Source organism: Phocoena sinus, chromosome 13 (genome assembly GCF_008692025.1).
Source record: "Phocoena sinus isolate mPhoSin1 chromosome 13, mPhoSin1.pri, whole genome shotgun sequence".
NCBI lineage: Eukaryota > Metazoa > Chordata > Mammalia > Artiodactyla > Phocoenidae > Phocoena > Phocoena sinus.
The window spans coordinates 32,138,179-32,154,823 of NC_045775.1; the positions used below are offsets into that span (position 1 = coordinate 32,138,179).

The 16,645-nt window shown below is 42.6% G+C and overlaps 1 protein-coding gene across 3 annotated transcripts in view; it reads right to left on the bottom strand.

The window, feature by feature from the left end:
* Window positions 1-3,986: 3,986 nt before the first annotated feature.
* THUMPD2 (THUMP domain containing 2) overlaps window positions 3,987-16,645 on the bottom strand; it is a 45,583-nt gene continuing 32,924 nt past the window's right edge. For 2 of the 3 annotated variants that reach the window (XM_032653261.1, XM_032653260.1), the window contains exons 9-10: window positions 11,305-11,413; window positions 3,987-4,939 (exon numbers count right to left, since the gene is read on the bottom strand). In XM_032653261.1, coding sequence (XP_032509152.1) covers window positions 4,615-4,939; window positions 11,305-11,413 — 434 coding nt within the window. In that variant the 3' untranslated portion in view covers window positions 3,987-4,614. The remainder of the gene's footprint in view (window positions 4,940-11,304; window positions 11,414-16,645) is intronic. The other variant, XM_032653262.1, reaches the window with a different exon arrangement.

Consider the following 16,645-nt stretch of genomic DNA (forward strand, 5'->3'; position numbering starts at 1 on the left):
TGACTTTTTTTTCCTCTGGCAAACTGCTCATTGGGAATTCTCCACAGGACCATGGTTGTGAGGAAGGGGAGGGGCGGGGAGGGGCAGGCAGGAGGCGCCTCGCAGGATAAGGTCCCTGCAGCTCACGGGCACCATCCGCCACGTGGCCTCCGGTGCTGATATATACCACTCCCACCTGATGAGGGCGTGCTGCCGGGCTGGGCCCACTGAACTCCTGGCTTGGTGGATCAAATTGCAAGATGGGCAGTTTAGGTCACGTGGTCACCTAGTCTCCTGTGGTCGAGCCCTCCATAGCAAGAGTTATTTCTAAGAGGAAAATAATTACTTGCATAAGAAAGCCTGGCTTTGCTCCAAAAACTAAGAGGCTACAGCTGCACTTTCCCTATTGGGGTCTGCTGCTGGCTCCACGCAGCATCCAGGCCGGTCACAGACACTCTGAGCGTAATTAGATCTCCCGGGTCCTCCTGGCAAAATGCAGAGATGCTTACAGTGTGCCTGGACCAGCTAGAGAGCCCTCCCCTGCTCAGGCCTCCATTAAAAGTAAATGAGGGCTTCCCTGGTGGCGCAGTGGTTGAGAGTCCGCCTGCCGATGCAGGGGACACGGGTTCGCGCCCCGGTCCGGGAAGACCCCACATGCGGCGGAGCGGCTAGGCCCGTGAGCCATGGCCGCTGAGCCTGCGCGTCCGGAGCCTGTGCTCCGCAACGGGAGAGGCCACAACAGTGAGAGGCCCGCGTACCGCAATAACAAACAAACAAAAAAAGTAAATGAGTCAAAGCAGCAGACCCCAGGCTGACATAGCTTTGCCTTCAGATGCCAAAGACCTCCACTGAGCATCTGTGCCTCTTTCTTCTTGGTGGCACTAATAGCCGCGGTTCATACAAAGAGACAGTATTGCTTTTGTTTGTCCATTTTGGTAGGAAGGGGGAGCCTAGGGAGTATGTGACCTCGGTCCTCCAATAATAGACACCCTTGGCCCAGGGTTCGGAAGCCATTGTGCGGATTCTTTCATTGCCGAGGGGAACCGTTCCAACTACAGGCTCAGGAACTGGGGAAATTACCACATACTTTTTCACTGACAAAATTAAAACAGTCAGAAGTGAACTTCCACGGTCTTCCACCACCACATCCGCCCACCTTCCAGCATCTCCCACTTACAGTCTGTTCTACACTGCGTGTTTCTGTAATGGACATTAAATATTATTGCTAAGTAGGGGGATGATGTCACTGTAACGTGGAAATTGGGTTGGATCACAAGTGATTTTTTTCCCCCAGCACATTGTTTTGTTCCACCAGATAAAAGCAGCCGAACGTGCAGGACAGCAACAGCATGAGCTGACTGGAGGAGCTGCAGAAGCATAAGGTACTTTACATGATGCGTGCCCACTGCTCCTTCCAGGTCTTGGTGGTTTGGCCACAGATTCTGTCTTGGAAGTGCCTGTTGTGTAACTCAGCAGCTTCTACCCTCCTACCAAATTCTAGCAAGCTGTCTTTGCCCTTTTCTTGGAAAGGTGGAATCCTTTATTTTCTGACGCATTTATTTGTTAGGTGTGTAAAGTTCTTTAAAAACGATGTTTGTTGGTGCTTTTGCTGGCGTGCAGTTTGCAAAGTTGGATAGGTTTGGAGTGGTCTGCCCCAACGCTATTTTTTCCGTAAATTGTTACTCTTAGTGCATGAGTTTGGGAATGAAAAAATGTTCAGGAGCGCCTGTACCCTGTTATGGCAGAAATGCCTGCATGCTTCTTCCCACTTGTAACCATGGAGAAATTATTCACGCTGTTATCAAAAGCTAATTCCTCCTCCTGTGGACTCATCCCCTTATTCAAGGACATGGCTCTGGTGTTTATTATCTCCCTTTTCCTAGCTCATCAGCTTTTTGCTTTTCCTGCAACATTCTCTTCAACATAAAAAAAACATGCTGCTACTTCTCCCATCTTAAGAAAAAGTCACTCCCTCGACTCCATGTCCCCTGCCACAACCTACTGCCTCCATTCTTTGCTCCCTTTTCAGCAAAACTAGTTGAAAGAGTTGCCTGTACTCACTACCTCTGGCTCTTTTCTCTGAAGCCCAACCCAGTGTGGTTTTGCTTCTTCTCCACGCCATCAAAATTCCCATTGTCAAGGTCACTCGTGACCTCCTCATTGCTAAATCCAACGGTCAGTTTCCAGTCCTTCTCGTACGAGGCTGGTTAGCAGCGTTTAATAGTTGGTCGCTCCCTCCACCATATTCTTTGTTCATTTGCCTCCCAGGCCACCGCTCTTGTTTTCTTCCTGCCTCACTGGTTGTTCCTTCTCAGTCTCCCTTGCAGATCCCTCTTCTGTTGGAGGAACCTAGGGCTTGGCCCGGGTCCTCTTCCCTTCTTTCCTCCACTCCATCCTTTGGTGATCCCATCCAGTTTCCTGGCACCTTTACGCTGCAAATTCCCAAATTCCTGTCTCCAGAACGGACGTCTGGCTTAAACTGCAGACTGTATATTCAACTGCCTACTCAGCACCTGCACTTGGATGTTTAATGCCCATCTCAAACTGAGCAAGTCTGAAGCGAAACTTCTGGTATTTCCCACCAAGCCCGGCCCTCCGGTAGTCTCTCCTTGATCAGTTGACTAGGAAACTCCACTGTTTCAGGTGCTCGGCCAAAAATCTTAGAGTCATTCCTGCCTCTTCTCCACTCATCACGCCACACATCGAACACATCAGCAGGTCCTGCTGATTCTACTTGCAAAATATACCCAGAATCCAGCTGCCTCTTGCCACCTCTACTGCTACTGCCCTGGGACAAGATTATTGCAAAAAACTGGATTATTGCAAGAAACTCCCAATTGGCCTCTCTACTTCCCACCTTGCCTCCCTCCCATTGATTCACAACACAGTGGTCACAGTGATCCTGTAAAATGTATGTTAGACTGCGACTTGTTCAAAACTCTACAGTGGTTTTGAGTCAAAGCCTTCTAACAGTCTTCAAGGTCCTATGCGATCTAACCTGCCCCCCTTCCCCCCACCACTCACTTCCTCTTTAACCCCTCTTTCTCCCCTCCACTCACTCTACTCCAGCCACTGGTACTTCTCTGCTGTTCCTCAAACACATCAGCCACCCTCTTGCCACAGGGCCTTTGCAATGGCTGTTCCATATGCCTGGACACTCTTCCATGCCCTTCACATATTTCCTCAAATCTCACATTCTCTATTAAGAATGCAAGGGGGCTTCCCTGGTGGCGCAGTGGTTGAAAGTCTGCCTGCCGATGCAGGGGACACGGGTTCATGCCCCGGTCCGGGAAGATCCCACATGCCACGGAGCGGCTGGGCCCGTGAGCCATGGCCTCCGAGCCTGTGCGTCTGGAGCCTGTGCTCCGCAACGGGAGAGGCCACAGCAGTGAGAGGCCCGCGTACCGCAAAAAAAAAAAAAAGAATGCAAAACACTTGTCCCCATCCTCCTGTGCGCCCCTAATCACTGCTCCCCCTGCAAGGCCCCTCATCTTTTAACCTATCAAATAAATTACCTGTTATGTCTATCATTTCTTATCTGTCTCCCCCACTAGATTTAAGTCCTATGAGGGCAGGGATCTGTTTGGTTCACTGATATGCTCCAAGGGCCTAGAACAGTGCCTTGGCAGATAGGAGGTTTGCAATAAATATTTACCATATAAATATGTGATAGGCTACAGTCCCACTGGGCCCACTGTGAGGTGCTCCCAGGTAAAAATTCCACGTATCACCTGGGCCACACTCGCCCCACACTGACCAGTGGACCTTGACACTGGGCCTAGGTTACATGCCACACCCTAGCTCGAAAACAAGTTTTTGCTTCTGTTTTGGAGAGGTGGGATTCACAAGGTGAGAGTTTTCCCCAGCGTGGAAAGGTTGTTCAGATGGTACTAAAGCAGCCACAAAGCTAAGTCACTATATTGGGCTACTGAAAAAAACAAAATCATATTTTTCATCAATTTCCTGTTTCTTTAAGTAGTGAACACAAGGAATGCATTCAAATTAAATGAGAGTGAGCTGACAATTTATTAATACTTTCACAAAAAATACGAAGTTTATCTTCCGTCATGTGGGAGGATATTGGCTTAATTCGTATTATTATTCCCACTGATGTTTCACATAATGTGGGACATATAAAATGTACTGCAGATAAAAGTTATTTTCATTCCAACAGAGAAGAAAATGACAGGTGCAAAAAAATCAAGTTTAATATCAAAAGAAAGTTGCTATCAACACATAAAAGTTTCTACATTTCAAAAAATGTGACAGTGAAAATATTACTAAACTTGCGATGAGTGAGAGATACTTTATGCTGAGCCTCTGAAACTTTTGCTTTGAAGTTGAATCTTCTCATAAATAGTGCAAGCAGAGCAGACCTTTTCATATTCTGACAGAAGGCGAAGTTTAAGAGTCCTTTAGTTCAAATATCCATTAATTGTTCTTTGTCAGAAACACTCTTTAGAGTGTAAAACAGAAGCTCTTATGAAGAACAGGTGTCCAGCAGCCACCGCCCTGTCTTAGGGGAGTCTGTTTACTTGGAAGCCTCTGGCACTGTCAAGATTCCAGAGACAACCGTCTTCAACTCTGTACAGCTGACGTACAAGGACTTGAACGTGGCTCACAGTAGCAAGCCCGCTATTGCCCAGGGGAGTGCGACTTCTTATATTTGTATATGAGCGCATCTGTTTTTCCAAGGCTAACTCTGTAGCGTTCCACTGGCACCAAAGAGCCGAATGGTGGCATTCCGTCCAAGCACTCCTGGTTACTGGCTGCAAAGGAAGATGACGCTGGCTCTGATACGGCAGCTTTTTCTTCAGGATTCAAGCGCTCTGTGCTTCCAGGTTTATCCGTGCGGCTGCCCTTGGGATTCAAAGGGACGCTGCTCTCTTCACGACCTTTAAGGCGCCTGTGGTGATCTTCGCTAAGCAACAACACGATGGTCCCGCCAACACGAAGCACCCTGTGACAAAAAAAAATGGTAATTGGTGGGAGTATTTCCCCCTTTGTAGACAACACACAATCCCACTTTGTTTAAAATACTTGGTGTTTTTAATCTGAAATTTAATTTTATCTATTTGAATGCGAGGATTTTGATAATTAGGTGGTATCTCCCATAATGCATATTCATTATAGTAATTACGAAATCACCAGTACAAATCTGCTTTAATTATCTATTTTTACTCTATTTAAAAGGCAAGCCTCCAAGTAATGTGTAGTCACAGTTTAATAAATGATTGCACAAAGGAAAAGGCAAATGAAAGAATCCCGAGGAACTGGCGCATGGGAAAGGCAGCAGGCTGATGGCAGAAGGAAGTCACCAGGAAGGAGTGAGGACATGAACAAAGAAAGGGCAAAAGGGAAGATCAGAAAAAGAAGGGAAGACCTTGAAATGTCAGCTTGTGGAGGAGAATTCATTTTCTCAATCATCTGACCAAAGTCCATATGGCACTTCTGTGGGAAAAGTGGTAAAGGACATACTGGCCCCTGAGTTGCTAAAGAGAGGACTGACCAGTGGGAGAGAGGCAAGGGAAGAGTGAAAGAGTGAGGTGCTGTGGGAGCACCTTAGGTGGGGCCCACACCCAGCACTGAGAGTGGGGAAGATCCCCAGGGGATGAGAATACCTGCAGCGGGTGTGAAGGACACGCAGGCGTGGGCCGGGCCGAGGGACAGGGCGGGACTAGAGCAAGGGGGGCGCTGGAGGCCGAGAAAGGAGCCAAGACGGGGAGCAGCGGAGAACAGGAGGCACTGGAAGTGCTTCAGCTCAAGGGCAGGTCAGAGGGGGCCGGGAGGAGGGGCAGGGCAAGAGCTCCGTTTGGGACGTGCCGAGCTTGGGGGCCGACCGGCAGCTGGACGTCCAGCCTGCAGGTGATGAGAAAGGCCAGCGCTCGAGGTGGAGGTTTCACAGTTTCCAGCAGTAAACGGCAGATGAAGCCATCATGGGGCACAAGATCACCTGTGGTGGCAGAACAGAGAGAGGAGAGACAAGGGGCCAAGGAACAGACTTAACATTCAAGGAAGGAGGAAGAGCCCATGAAACAGCTTGGGAGAAAGTCTGGACCACGGTGATGTCATGGGAGCCAGAAGAGTAGAGTTTCAAGAAAGGAATGCATAGTCTCAACAGCGTCAAATGCTATGGGACTAACAAGCGACGAGGGGATGAGAAGTTATTAGTGACTTATTCGAGGGCAGGAGCCAATGCTGGTCTGTCGGAGTCAATGGGGGGCGGGAAGGTGAGGAAGCAGGGAAGGCGAGTGTAGACTTCTCTTTGGAGAAGCTTGGCTGCAGAGGTAAGGAAACCGGGCGGCAGCTAGAGGACCAAGACTTAACAGGAACCCCCCGCCACGCCCAGCAAAGACGTCAGGAGCTTAAGCAGCTTTCCCTTATCTAAACAGTCAGCCCGTCTAGACGCGTCCGCCTCCAAACAACATCACAGATTCATCCACTTCAGCCTACGCCCATGCTTCTCCTGAACTAGCGCAACCCGACAGGCCTGGTTCCCATTCCTGTCACCACCTCCCCACCTCCCCTTCCCAGTTTCCACACATGACACAACTGCAAACCCCTGAGACCTCTCTCTCTTCCATTATACGTCAAAGAAACTCTCAACTCTCAACTCCCACTTGCTTGCTTCCCTTTGCCCACTATGCTTTCCACACACCACCCTCCCTTCTCACATCAGGACATCCAGCCCTGTTGTTTGTGTGGCACTGACACCCACTCCCTTGTCCCAGAGGTCAAACACCATCTCCTTGGAGAGGCCTTTCCTGAGCATCTATCTAAGGTAGCCACTGCTTCTCTCTCATTCACTCTCTGGCAAAAATGTCCCTTTTAGTTTCCTTCATGGTATCAATCATGATCTGAAATTATCCTGTTGATTTATTCATGATCTGTCTTCCCACGCTGGAGTGCCAGCCCCACGTGGGCAGAGGCTCTGTCCTGTTCACAGCCAAAGCCCCAGTGCCTAGTACAGCGGGTGGATATGCAAGGCCACAGAAGTGTCCTGGGAAGGGATGGCTGGATCTGGAAAGAACGAGGAGATGAACAGGTTGAAGATAAGAATGAGAAGTGGGCAGAGAACGATCCTTGAGGAGGTAGGAACCAAGGGGATAAACCCAGGCTACTGGGAGAGGAGGGGGCGAGATGAGGACAGATGTGGCTGTACCAGGGGACAGAAACAAAAACCATACAAGTATCTCTAAACACACAGGAGAAAACATCATTAAGATAATAAATGAGATATAATTTTTTACCTACCACATTAACAAAAATAAAAAGACTACCGTACTTAGGATGGCAAGATTTAGGAGAAAATGAGTACTCCCAAAGACAAAAACTGGTATAACTTTTTTGACAGTAGTTTAGCAATAATGTATCAAAAATATGGAATGTACATAACCTTTGACCCAGCAATCTCACTTCTAGGAAATTATTCTAAGATATAAGAGTAGAAGCAGAAGCAGTAATATAATAACAGTGACAATAATGGCAGTGACAGCTAATATTTATTTACTTATTATGTGCCAGCCACTGTGTTAAATGCTTTGTATTATATATCATTTAATCCTCAGAATTCAAGTATATTCTGTTAGCACAGCCATTTTGCAGATGAAGAAACTGAGGCACCGTGGTTTTAAGTAACTTGGTTATTACAGTAAGTTTGAAAAACTGTTTGGTGCAAAGATGTTCAGAGCGTTGTTCTTTATTAAAATGAAAAAGTGGGAGTCACCTAAATGCTCATCCCTATTATGTATACAGGCTACATAATGGTGTATCAGGTACATTATAACAACTGATCAGAAAGGAGATCCATGACATATATATATATATATATATATATATTTTTTTTTTTTTTTTTTTTTTTTTTTTTTGCGTTATGCGGGCCTCTCACTGTTGTGGTCTCTCCCGTTGCGGAGCACAGGCTCCGGACGCGCAGGCTCAGCAGTCATGACTCACGGGCCCAGCCGCTCTGCGGCATGTGGGATCTTCCCGGACCGGGACACAAACTCGTGTCCCCTGCATCGGCAGGTGGACGCTCAACCACTGCGCCACCAGAGAGGCTCTCGTGACATATTTTTTGAGTGGAAAAAAAAGGTTATACAGTGCAGTAAATTAAGGATGATCCTATTTATGTACGGCTAGAATTGAAAACATGTTGTCTATTTGTGTGTATGCCCATGGAATAATGTCTAGCAGGACATTCACCAATTAATTTACTATAAATTTTTTCACATAATGGAGAAAATAAGAAAGTAAAAATCACCTGAAATCCTGCCACTCAGAGATGAACATTTTTGATAAATGTTCTTCTAGGCAACTTTCCATGATCATATACACATAATTTCTTACTAAGAAAGCTATTCAGAAATTATAAAGCAACATTTCCCAAATTGTATTCCTCTGAACACTAGTGTAGTATGAGAGATTATTTCTTGCTAAAAAAAAAAACCCAAGAATTATGTGGTCAATAAGTTGGGGGAAACTCTGTATCAAACAACACAAAAGAGATTTCTCTTTTGCATGTGAACCTGCAAGACTAGGGGTAGGTGATACAAATACCCAAATTATTTGAACTTGCAAGGCATTAGGCCTTAACCTTCTACCACTAATCTCTGTTCCAAGCAGTCTGGTATATTCATTTTTTTTTTAACGAGGTGTTTTTTTTTTAACATTAATTAGTTAATTTATTGGCTGTGTTGGGTCTTCGTTGCTGCGCGCCGGCTTTCTCTAATTGCGGCGAGCAGGGGCTACTCTTCGTTGCGGTGCGTGGGCTTCTCATTGCAGTGGCTTCTCGTTGTGGAGCGTGGGCTCTAGGCACGTGGGCTTCAGTAGTTGTGGTGGGCTCTAGAGCACAGGCTCAGTAGTTGTGGCGCACAGGCTTAGCTGCTCCGTGGCATGTGGGATCTTCCCGGACCAGGGCTCAAACCTGTGTTCTCAACCGCTGCGCCGCCAGGGAAGTCCTACTCACTGTTTTTTGAACACGCTTTTTGCTTCACTATTTACTCAAGAAATACTTGTTGAATATCTGTATGTATAAAACATGGTGTGGTCTCCTTTTTTATTCTTTGCAAATTTCTAAATTTCATTGAAATCATGTTTCTTCCATGAATCCACCTCAAGTCTTTTGGGGATGTAGTGACTTCTTCCTTGAAGCTTAGCAAGTTTAATTTCTAATTTTGCTCATCTGTTTTACATGGTTGTATTTGAGAGGAAAGCGCAAATATTATACTTCTCTGAAGCACTTTACATACGTGAAATTGTTATTGCTGAAATAAATTGAAGGAGGAAATAATTGACCAGAGCAATTATCTGTCTGGGAAGTTAAAATTCTGATTGCATGTCCTTTCCTGAAGAATCCAGTGCTGTTTGACATTCAGGGCCAACTATTTCCACTGCCTATTGTAAACAGGTTTACTGACCTCTTGTATTTTTTCTTATTTTTACTAACACAATTCCCCCTCCATTCCCTTCCATTTACTATCTAGAGTCTTAAACTATTGGTAAACCACTGGGAAAAAAAGGTATGTGTACTTATATATATTTATATACATCCCCATCTACTTTCCCAAAGCGTTGGAGGTGGTTTACACTAAAAAAGAGCTAACAGCCCTTCTAGGTGCCTAGCACTGCTCTAAGAGCTTTAAATCCACTGACTCCTCAGGACAATACTATGAAGTAGGTACTATTATTTAAAGATTAGGCACAGGGTGGTTAAGCAACGTGCCTGGGACAGAAGATCTATTGAGTAATAGAGCCAAGATTACAGCCCGGGTATTCTGGCTTCAAAGCCCGTGATCTTCACCACTACATTACACTACACGGCCTGTATAAAACCTCAAACCAGAAAAGTCAAAGGCCAAACAATAAAGGCTGAGGGCAGGTGGCAAGGAAGCTTGGTCACAGGAGCAGGGAAAAGTTCCTTATGTACAAATACATAAACTTTGAACTGGTTCTATGGAGGCACCTGAATTATGTGGGAAATCTTGAATGTCTTCCTGATTCTCAGGTAAAAATTTAAATTTCCTGAAACGATGTGAGGGCAGTCATACCTATCACTGCCTCATTTTCAGTTACCTAGAACAAAAACCAAAACTGGTGTAGAGAAAGTGAGGCTGGTCTAATTTTACTAAAGCTGAAAAGACTGTCTACTCCAAACACTGCCCTCCACTGACTTGTGGAAATGTTTAAAATACACAGCACTAGATCGTCAGGTAGGCTAAGCCACCATCTCTGGTGCAAAGTTCAGGTTAACTGTAAATCTCCATATTAAGTGTAGCATGCTCCCAGAGTAGTATCTCACAACGAGCTGGCTTCATAGTATACCTGGTGCGTTACCTCGCCAGCAAAGGCTGTGCTTATTAACCGTGGTGGCACAACAGAATCACCTGGGGGGCCATTAAGAAATACCAACGCCCAGATTCTAGCCTCGGTGGGGAGGAGTGGAGGATGGGCATCAGTATTTTTCAGAAGCTCCTGAAATGATGTTAAAATGAAGTCAGAGTTACAAAATCTCGAGGGGAATGTGCTGTCAGGCATATATAAGGGGATATAGGAGCTCAGGAAATGTCTGAATTACAGGTGCTGAGATCCCAGGTGATGTCACGAGTTAGGTAACTGCGTAACAGGGTTACATACAGGCTCTTGACTGTGTATGTTATCCTGCACCATCAAATGCTCAGTTGAGACAATTTAATATGAACTGACTCCTTATCCATGTCCTTTCTTTCCTCTGTGAAAGGTTCTCCCTTTTATCAACTGAAATGATCAGGAAAATACATATTCAGGCCTCACTGTTTGAACCTCTCCAAGAAATACTTCCCCTGAGGTTGACCTGAGAATCACTACATGAATAGCACCTTTGCATTTTCATTTAACAATCAACAATGAAAGTGTCCATTCTATGTGACTGAATGTTCTGTATGTAAATTCTGTTCTGCTTAGTAGCTCTGTGATCTTGAGAAAGATCATCTTTCTGGGTCCCAGGTTCTCTCCAGTAAAGTGTGGGGGATTAACACAAAGGAGGTAGGGTTTTGGGGAGAATTAGAAGTAAATACGTAAATTAACTAGCTCAGAAACTGAAATATGTCATTGTTTTACATATTCAAATTTCAGGCAGTAATGAAAAATTAATATCTTTTCCTGAATAAACTTATAGTATGATGATACAGAATAACTATTTCAATTATAAACTTCTGATTTGAAACTTCAGAAAATTAAGCTATAAAAATTGGGAAATTACTAAAATGCAATCAAATCTTAAGAGCTACGATACTTTCTGGTTAAATGCCCAATAGCTCAAAAATTATGGAAATAAATTCAACAACTCACCTTTCCATTTCTTGTATAATGTGTATGATATCTTTTCCTAACTTAAACTTTTTCCCAAATGGAATATCGGAAATAATAGTATCAACACTTTCTGAAGGCAATGGCAATTCTGAAACACAAAAATGAGAGAATCTGATGACAGTAAGTTCAAACATTTGCAACCTAAGTATGAGAAAACTGAAGTACACTGCATTATTTTTGCATATTGAATAAAATTTAGGGTTGCTAATACTGTTTCTAAGGAATTACAAGATCGTGAAAGGCTTTCATAATCACCAAAGATAGATGGCACAGTTGTTGTATTCCGTTCTTTGAAAAGTGTTTTTTTAGGTATTGGTATAATAAAATATGACATAAGCAGAATTTTAAATTAACCAGAAAATTCAACTCTTTAAACATATTACATGAATAGATAATGACTAGATCCAAGAAGAAATATATTAGGATGTCTAGAAAGACCTTTTACAAAATTACGTCCTATAACTTTCATTTTTCTTTTCATGATCATATATAAAATTTTGCATGATCTATTCGTTTTTAAGAGAGGTGGCCCATAGCTTTCATTGTGGTTTTAAAGGAGACTCAAAGGGTTAAGAACATCTACTTAAGTCCTAAGACTAGAGAAAAGGCCAAACAGTCAATAATCAACAAAATGAATATCATCTCTAAAACAAAATACAGTGTTTGATTATCAAATCTAAATTTCCTTCTCAACTTTACATCTTATTCTCAGAAATCAGATTACCATAAGGTAATCTCACCTACACCCAATCTTAACTTCCACATTTTCTGAGTAAACTTTTCACTTTCCAATTATTTTACTTCCACCACTATCTAAACTAAGTTAATCATTTTTATTTTGGAAAGCATCTAATTCTGTAGAAGGCGCAATAGAATTTAAATAGTCTTTACTATCTGAATACAATACAAATTTCTGTTGGCGGGAAATTTAAAAACAAAATAAAAAATCCTGTTATCTGGGAGAGTCTAATGGACTCTTGCTTATCCTTCCTAGCTCTGACCTTACCTGAGATTAGTAGAAGAGCAGGCTGTTAGAAAACAAGTAACGGGATAATATTCTGTTTGGACTAGGCAGGAAATCTTTTCTCCAGGTCACGTTTTGACTTCATGCCTTTGGTTTTAGGTTACTGATATGGGACACATCCATTTGAACACTGTTAACTATACTTTTTGTGAAACTACTGAAGACAATGTACAGACATGGTTATCAAACGTTTCTACATGAGGAACCAGGCAGTAACTTACTCCTGAGATTGAGCCCAAGTCTTTTGTCTACTTAAACACGTACATACATGAGTTGCCCATCTTCAGATTTGGTAACATTTTTTCCCCTTCTGGTTGGTGTCTATTTTTATTTGCAACTTTTCTACTCTGTATCATATAATTTGCTGAACTGCTTTAAATCATTTTAGAAGCGGAAGGAATAAACTTCGAGATAGAAGAGTAACTTTTTACAAAGTTCTAGAACTGAGTGGTGTCATCTTCCAATAGAACATAAAATAATCTGAACTTTTGTTGATGTGGCTTTTGTTGTGTAGCCTCTGGAGTCAGACAGCTTGCATTTGGCTCTGCCATTTACTAGCTATGCGACTTTGGGAAATTATTGCTTCAGTTTTCTCATCTGTAAAATGGGATAAGACTACCCATCTCAGAAGTTAACAAGCGAGGAACTCACGGAAAGTATGTAAAACAGTGCCTGGCAAGTAAAGAGGACTCAGTAACTGTTAGCTATTGTCATTATTTACAATGTTCTCTCTGAGGTGTATAAGGAGATGACAGCCAGGTGGAGACCAGTGGGTCAGAATCCTTCAGGGAAACCCTGCAGAACTTCGCAATTCCTTGTCACAGAGCCTCAAAGGCCTAGGTGGGGCAACTACTTCCAGATGGGCCTCTTTCCAACTCACCTTCCCTTTAGCAGTGCTTCTCAAAGTGTGTCCCTAGAGAAGCAGTGTCAGTATCACCTGGGAACTGCAAATGCAAACTCTCGGGGCCCCCAGCCAAACCTATTTAGTGCGTATCAGAATCGACTGAAGGGCTTTGGTGGGACACAGACTGTTGGCCCTGCCTCCAGAGTTTCTGATGCATAAACTTGGAAAATCACGAGCAGTTGACCCGTAAGATTAAACATGCAGTAAAATCTTTTAAATTATTAAATGTTTAAACTGCCTGTGAACAAAGAGTTTGTAATTAAGGAGATAAAATTCTGAAATAGAAACAGAACTCACACAAGTAAAAAAATCATCTCTTTTTTACATCTCTGCAGGATGATTCAAGAACATGAAAAAAAATTTAAAAGACTGGTGTCTTGAACAAAACCTGTCCTATTTACTCCCTCCTTCTGGGAGAAAAATGAGTAAGAACTGCTTAAAACCAGGATTATGGCCCTAAGATGTTTTCTTCCAAAAGGTTTTAAGAGCCTTTAAGATATCTTTCTTTGTGTCTACTTAGACAAGAGACAAGGTAAATTGAGCACTTTTATAAAATTTTCTATTTTCTTTAATTTTCTAATTTCTTTAATTGTACTTCCTGTTTGTTATTCTTTCCATTGTCCAGGTTTATAACAATGGCATCCTGTCCTGTAATTCTCAGGTGTTCAAAATTAGTTGTATATTTGATCCAATCCTCATGACCATTTTACCTTGGCCTTCTCTACTCCTCAGTTGGTTCATCTCTTAAATATCTGGATTTTATTAAATTTTTTCCCCCCTCAAAAGTGCTTATTAGTGAAATGTTGCCTGAATCTATTTATATTTGAAAATATCTCTACTAAAATGACATCTTGGTTGGCCGTGGTATTTCTGGGTCCCACTTTGCCTCAGTAACCTTGTAGGTAGCCACTATTCCACTGGCTATTGCTCTACCACTTTGTTTCTTTCCATCACGGCCAGATTTTGAAGTTTATTGCATTAGGTTATGCGCTTTCCTTATTTGGTTGCTGCTGGTGAAATTTTCCCCTTTTATTTATACTATTCTTTTTCTGATTTCTTTAATACAAGAGAATACAAATACTTCAATGAAGCTGAAGTTTCAATCTGTCTTCTTAATCCATAATGAGTCTTGAATATGCAAAATGTAGTTTGGCATCTGGATCTGGTCACCATTTAATTATAGTCCAAACAGAAATCTTTATTTATTTATTTATTGAAGTATAGTTGATTTACAATGATTCAGGTATACAGCACAGTGATTCAGTTTTTATATATAAATATATATATAAAAGAATATATATATATATTCTTTTCTAGATTCTTTTCCATTATAGCAAACAGAAACATTTTTGAGAACAAAGAGGTTAGAAATAAAATTATATACTTTTTGAGATATTTATTGTCTAACAAATTGGTTTATTATTATGGTGAACCTAAAAAATAACATCTGGCATAGTGAAGTTTTTTTAAAATAACTTTTTTATTGGAGTATAGTTGATTTACAATGTTGTGTTAGTGAAGTTTTTTTTTTGCAGTACGTGGGCCTCTCACTGTTGTGGCCTCTCCCGTTGCGGAGCACAGGCTCCTGACGCGCAGGCTCAGTGGCCATGGCTCACAGGCCTAGCCGCTCCGCGGCATGTGGGATCTTCCCAGACTGGGGTACAAACCCATTTCCCCTGCCTTGTCAGGTGGACTCTCAACCACTGCGCCACCAGGAAAGCCCTTAAGTTTTTTTTTTTAAATAAAAACTTAAAATATTATTTAACATTAAAAATAAGTGAAATACTTATTTATGGTCTGTACTCATATGCTGAGCAGTTTCTTGGATGCATCAGCTCTAATACCATGTCATCACTGGCATTTTTCAGAAGAAGGTAGTATTTTTGTTTGTTTGTTTTGTTTTTGCAGTACGCAGCCCTCTCACTGTTGTGGCCTCTCCCGCTGCGGAGCACAGGCTCCGTCCGGACGCGCAGGCCCAGCGGCCATGGCTCACGGGGCCAGCCGCTCCGCGGCACGTGGGATCCTCCCGGACCGGGGCACAAACTCGCGTCCCCTGCATCGGCAGGTGGACTCCCAACCACTGCGCCACCAGGGAAGCCCAGTATTTTTTTTTAAAATATGGACTTATAAAAATTTTCGTACAGTTGCTTGCAACATTCTTCAAAGTTTCATTTTTACGGTTGATAGTACGGTAGAGCTCAGAGTACATTCTGCTATATGGAGGAGACTCTCAATTCTATTTTTTTTCATAGGGAAAGTGTAAATATCTCAGCCCTCTGGTTCAGTCTCTCCATTCAGAGTGCCTTTGACAAATATTTTCACAACACAAAACGCAAATAAGTTGTCTCTATCATTCTTTTAATTGTTTTGCCAAATTTAGAGGCTGTAAAATCTAAGCCTTCTCAATTTCATTCCATTCCATTCTAGAATATACATTTATCCAATTAAAATTAAGGAAGCCATTAGAAGCTTCTTCCTATAATATACCCAAGGTATATTTACAAATTTCAGAATAAATACTGTGCATAATTGAGCTCTCACTGTTTTAATTTGTTCATTTCTTCCTTGGTGATTGTGGGGTTAGATTTTAATGTCCAGTTGCCAGTTTTGTTTTTAATAACTGCGATTCATCAAAACTTTCAAAAACTTAAGGTTTTTGGCACTCCATTTGTTGAATTCTTTGATTACAGATTTCCAATGAATTTTGAAAGAAATGCAACTGCAGTTAGGCAACTTGTTTATTTTAAAAAGTTTATAGCACAATTATAAGATACCCTGGCTGATTTACAAAGTAATTCTTCAAAGGCTTCAACATTTTTTAAAACATTTAAGTATAGCTGACTTACAGTATTGTGCCAATCTCACTGTACAGCAAAGTAACTCAGTTATACACAATATACATTCTTTTTTATGTTCTTTTCCATTATGGTTTATCCCAGGAGACTGGATATAGTTCCTCATGCTATACAGTAGGACCTTGTTGTTTATCCATTCTAAATGTAATAGTTTGCACCTACCAACCCCAAACTCCCAGTCCATCCCACTCCCTCCCCCCTCCCCCTTGGCAACCACAAGTCTGATCTGTCTGTGAGTCTGTTTTGTAGATAGGTTCATTTGTGCCACATTTTAGATTCCACATATAAGTGATATCATATGGTATTTGTCTTTTTTTTTAAATAAATTTATTTTACTTTTGGCTGCATTGGGTCTTTGTTGCTGCACGTGGGCTTTCTCTAATTGCAGCAAGTGAGGGCTACTCTTCGTTGTGGTGCACGGGCTTCTCATTGTGGTGGCTTCTCTTGTTGCGGAGCACAGGCTCTAGGTGCGCGGGCTTCAGTAGTTGTGGCCTGGGGGCTCTAGAGCGCAGGCCCAGTAGTTATGGTGCACAAGCT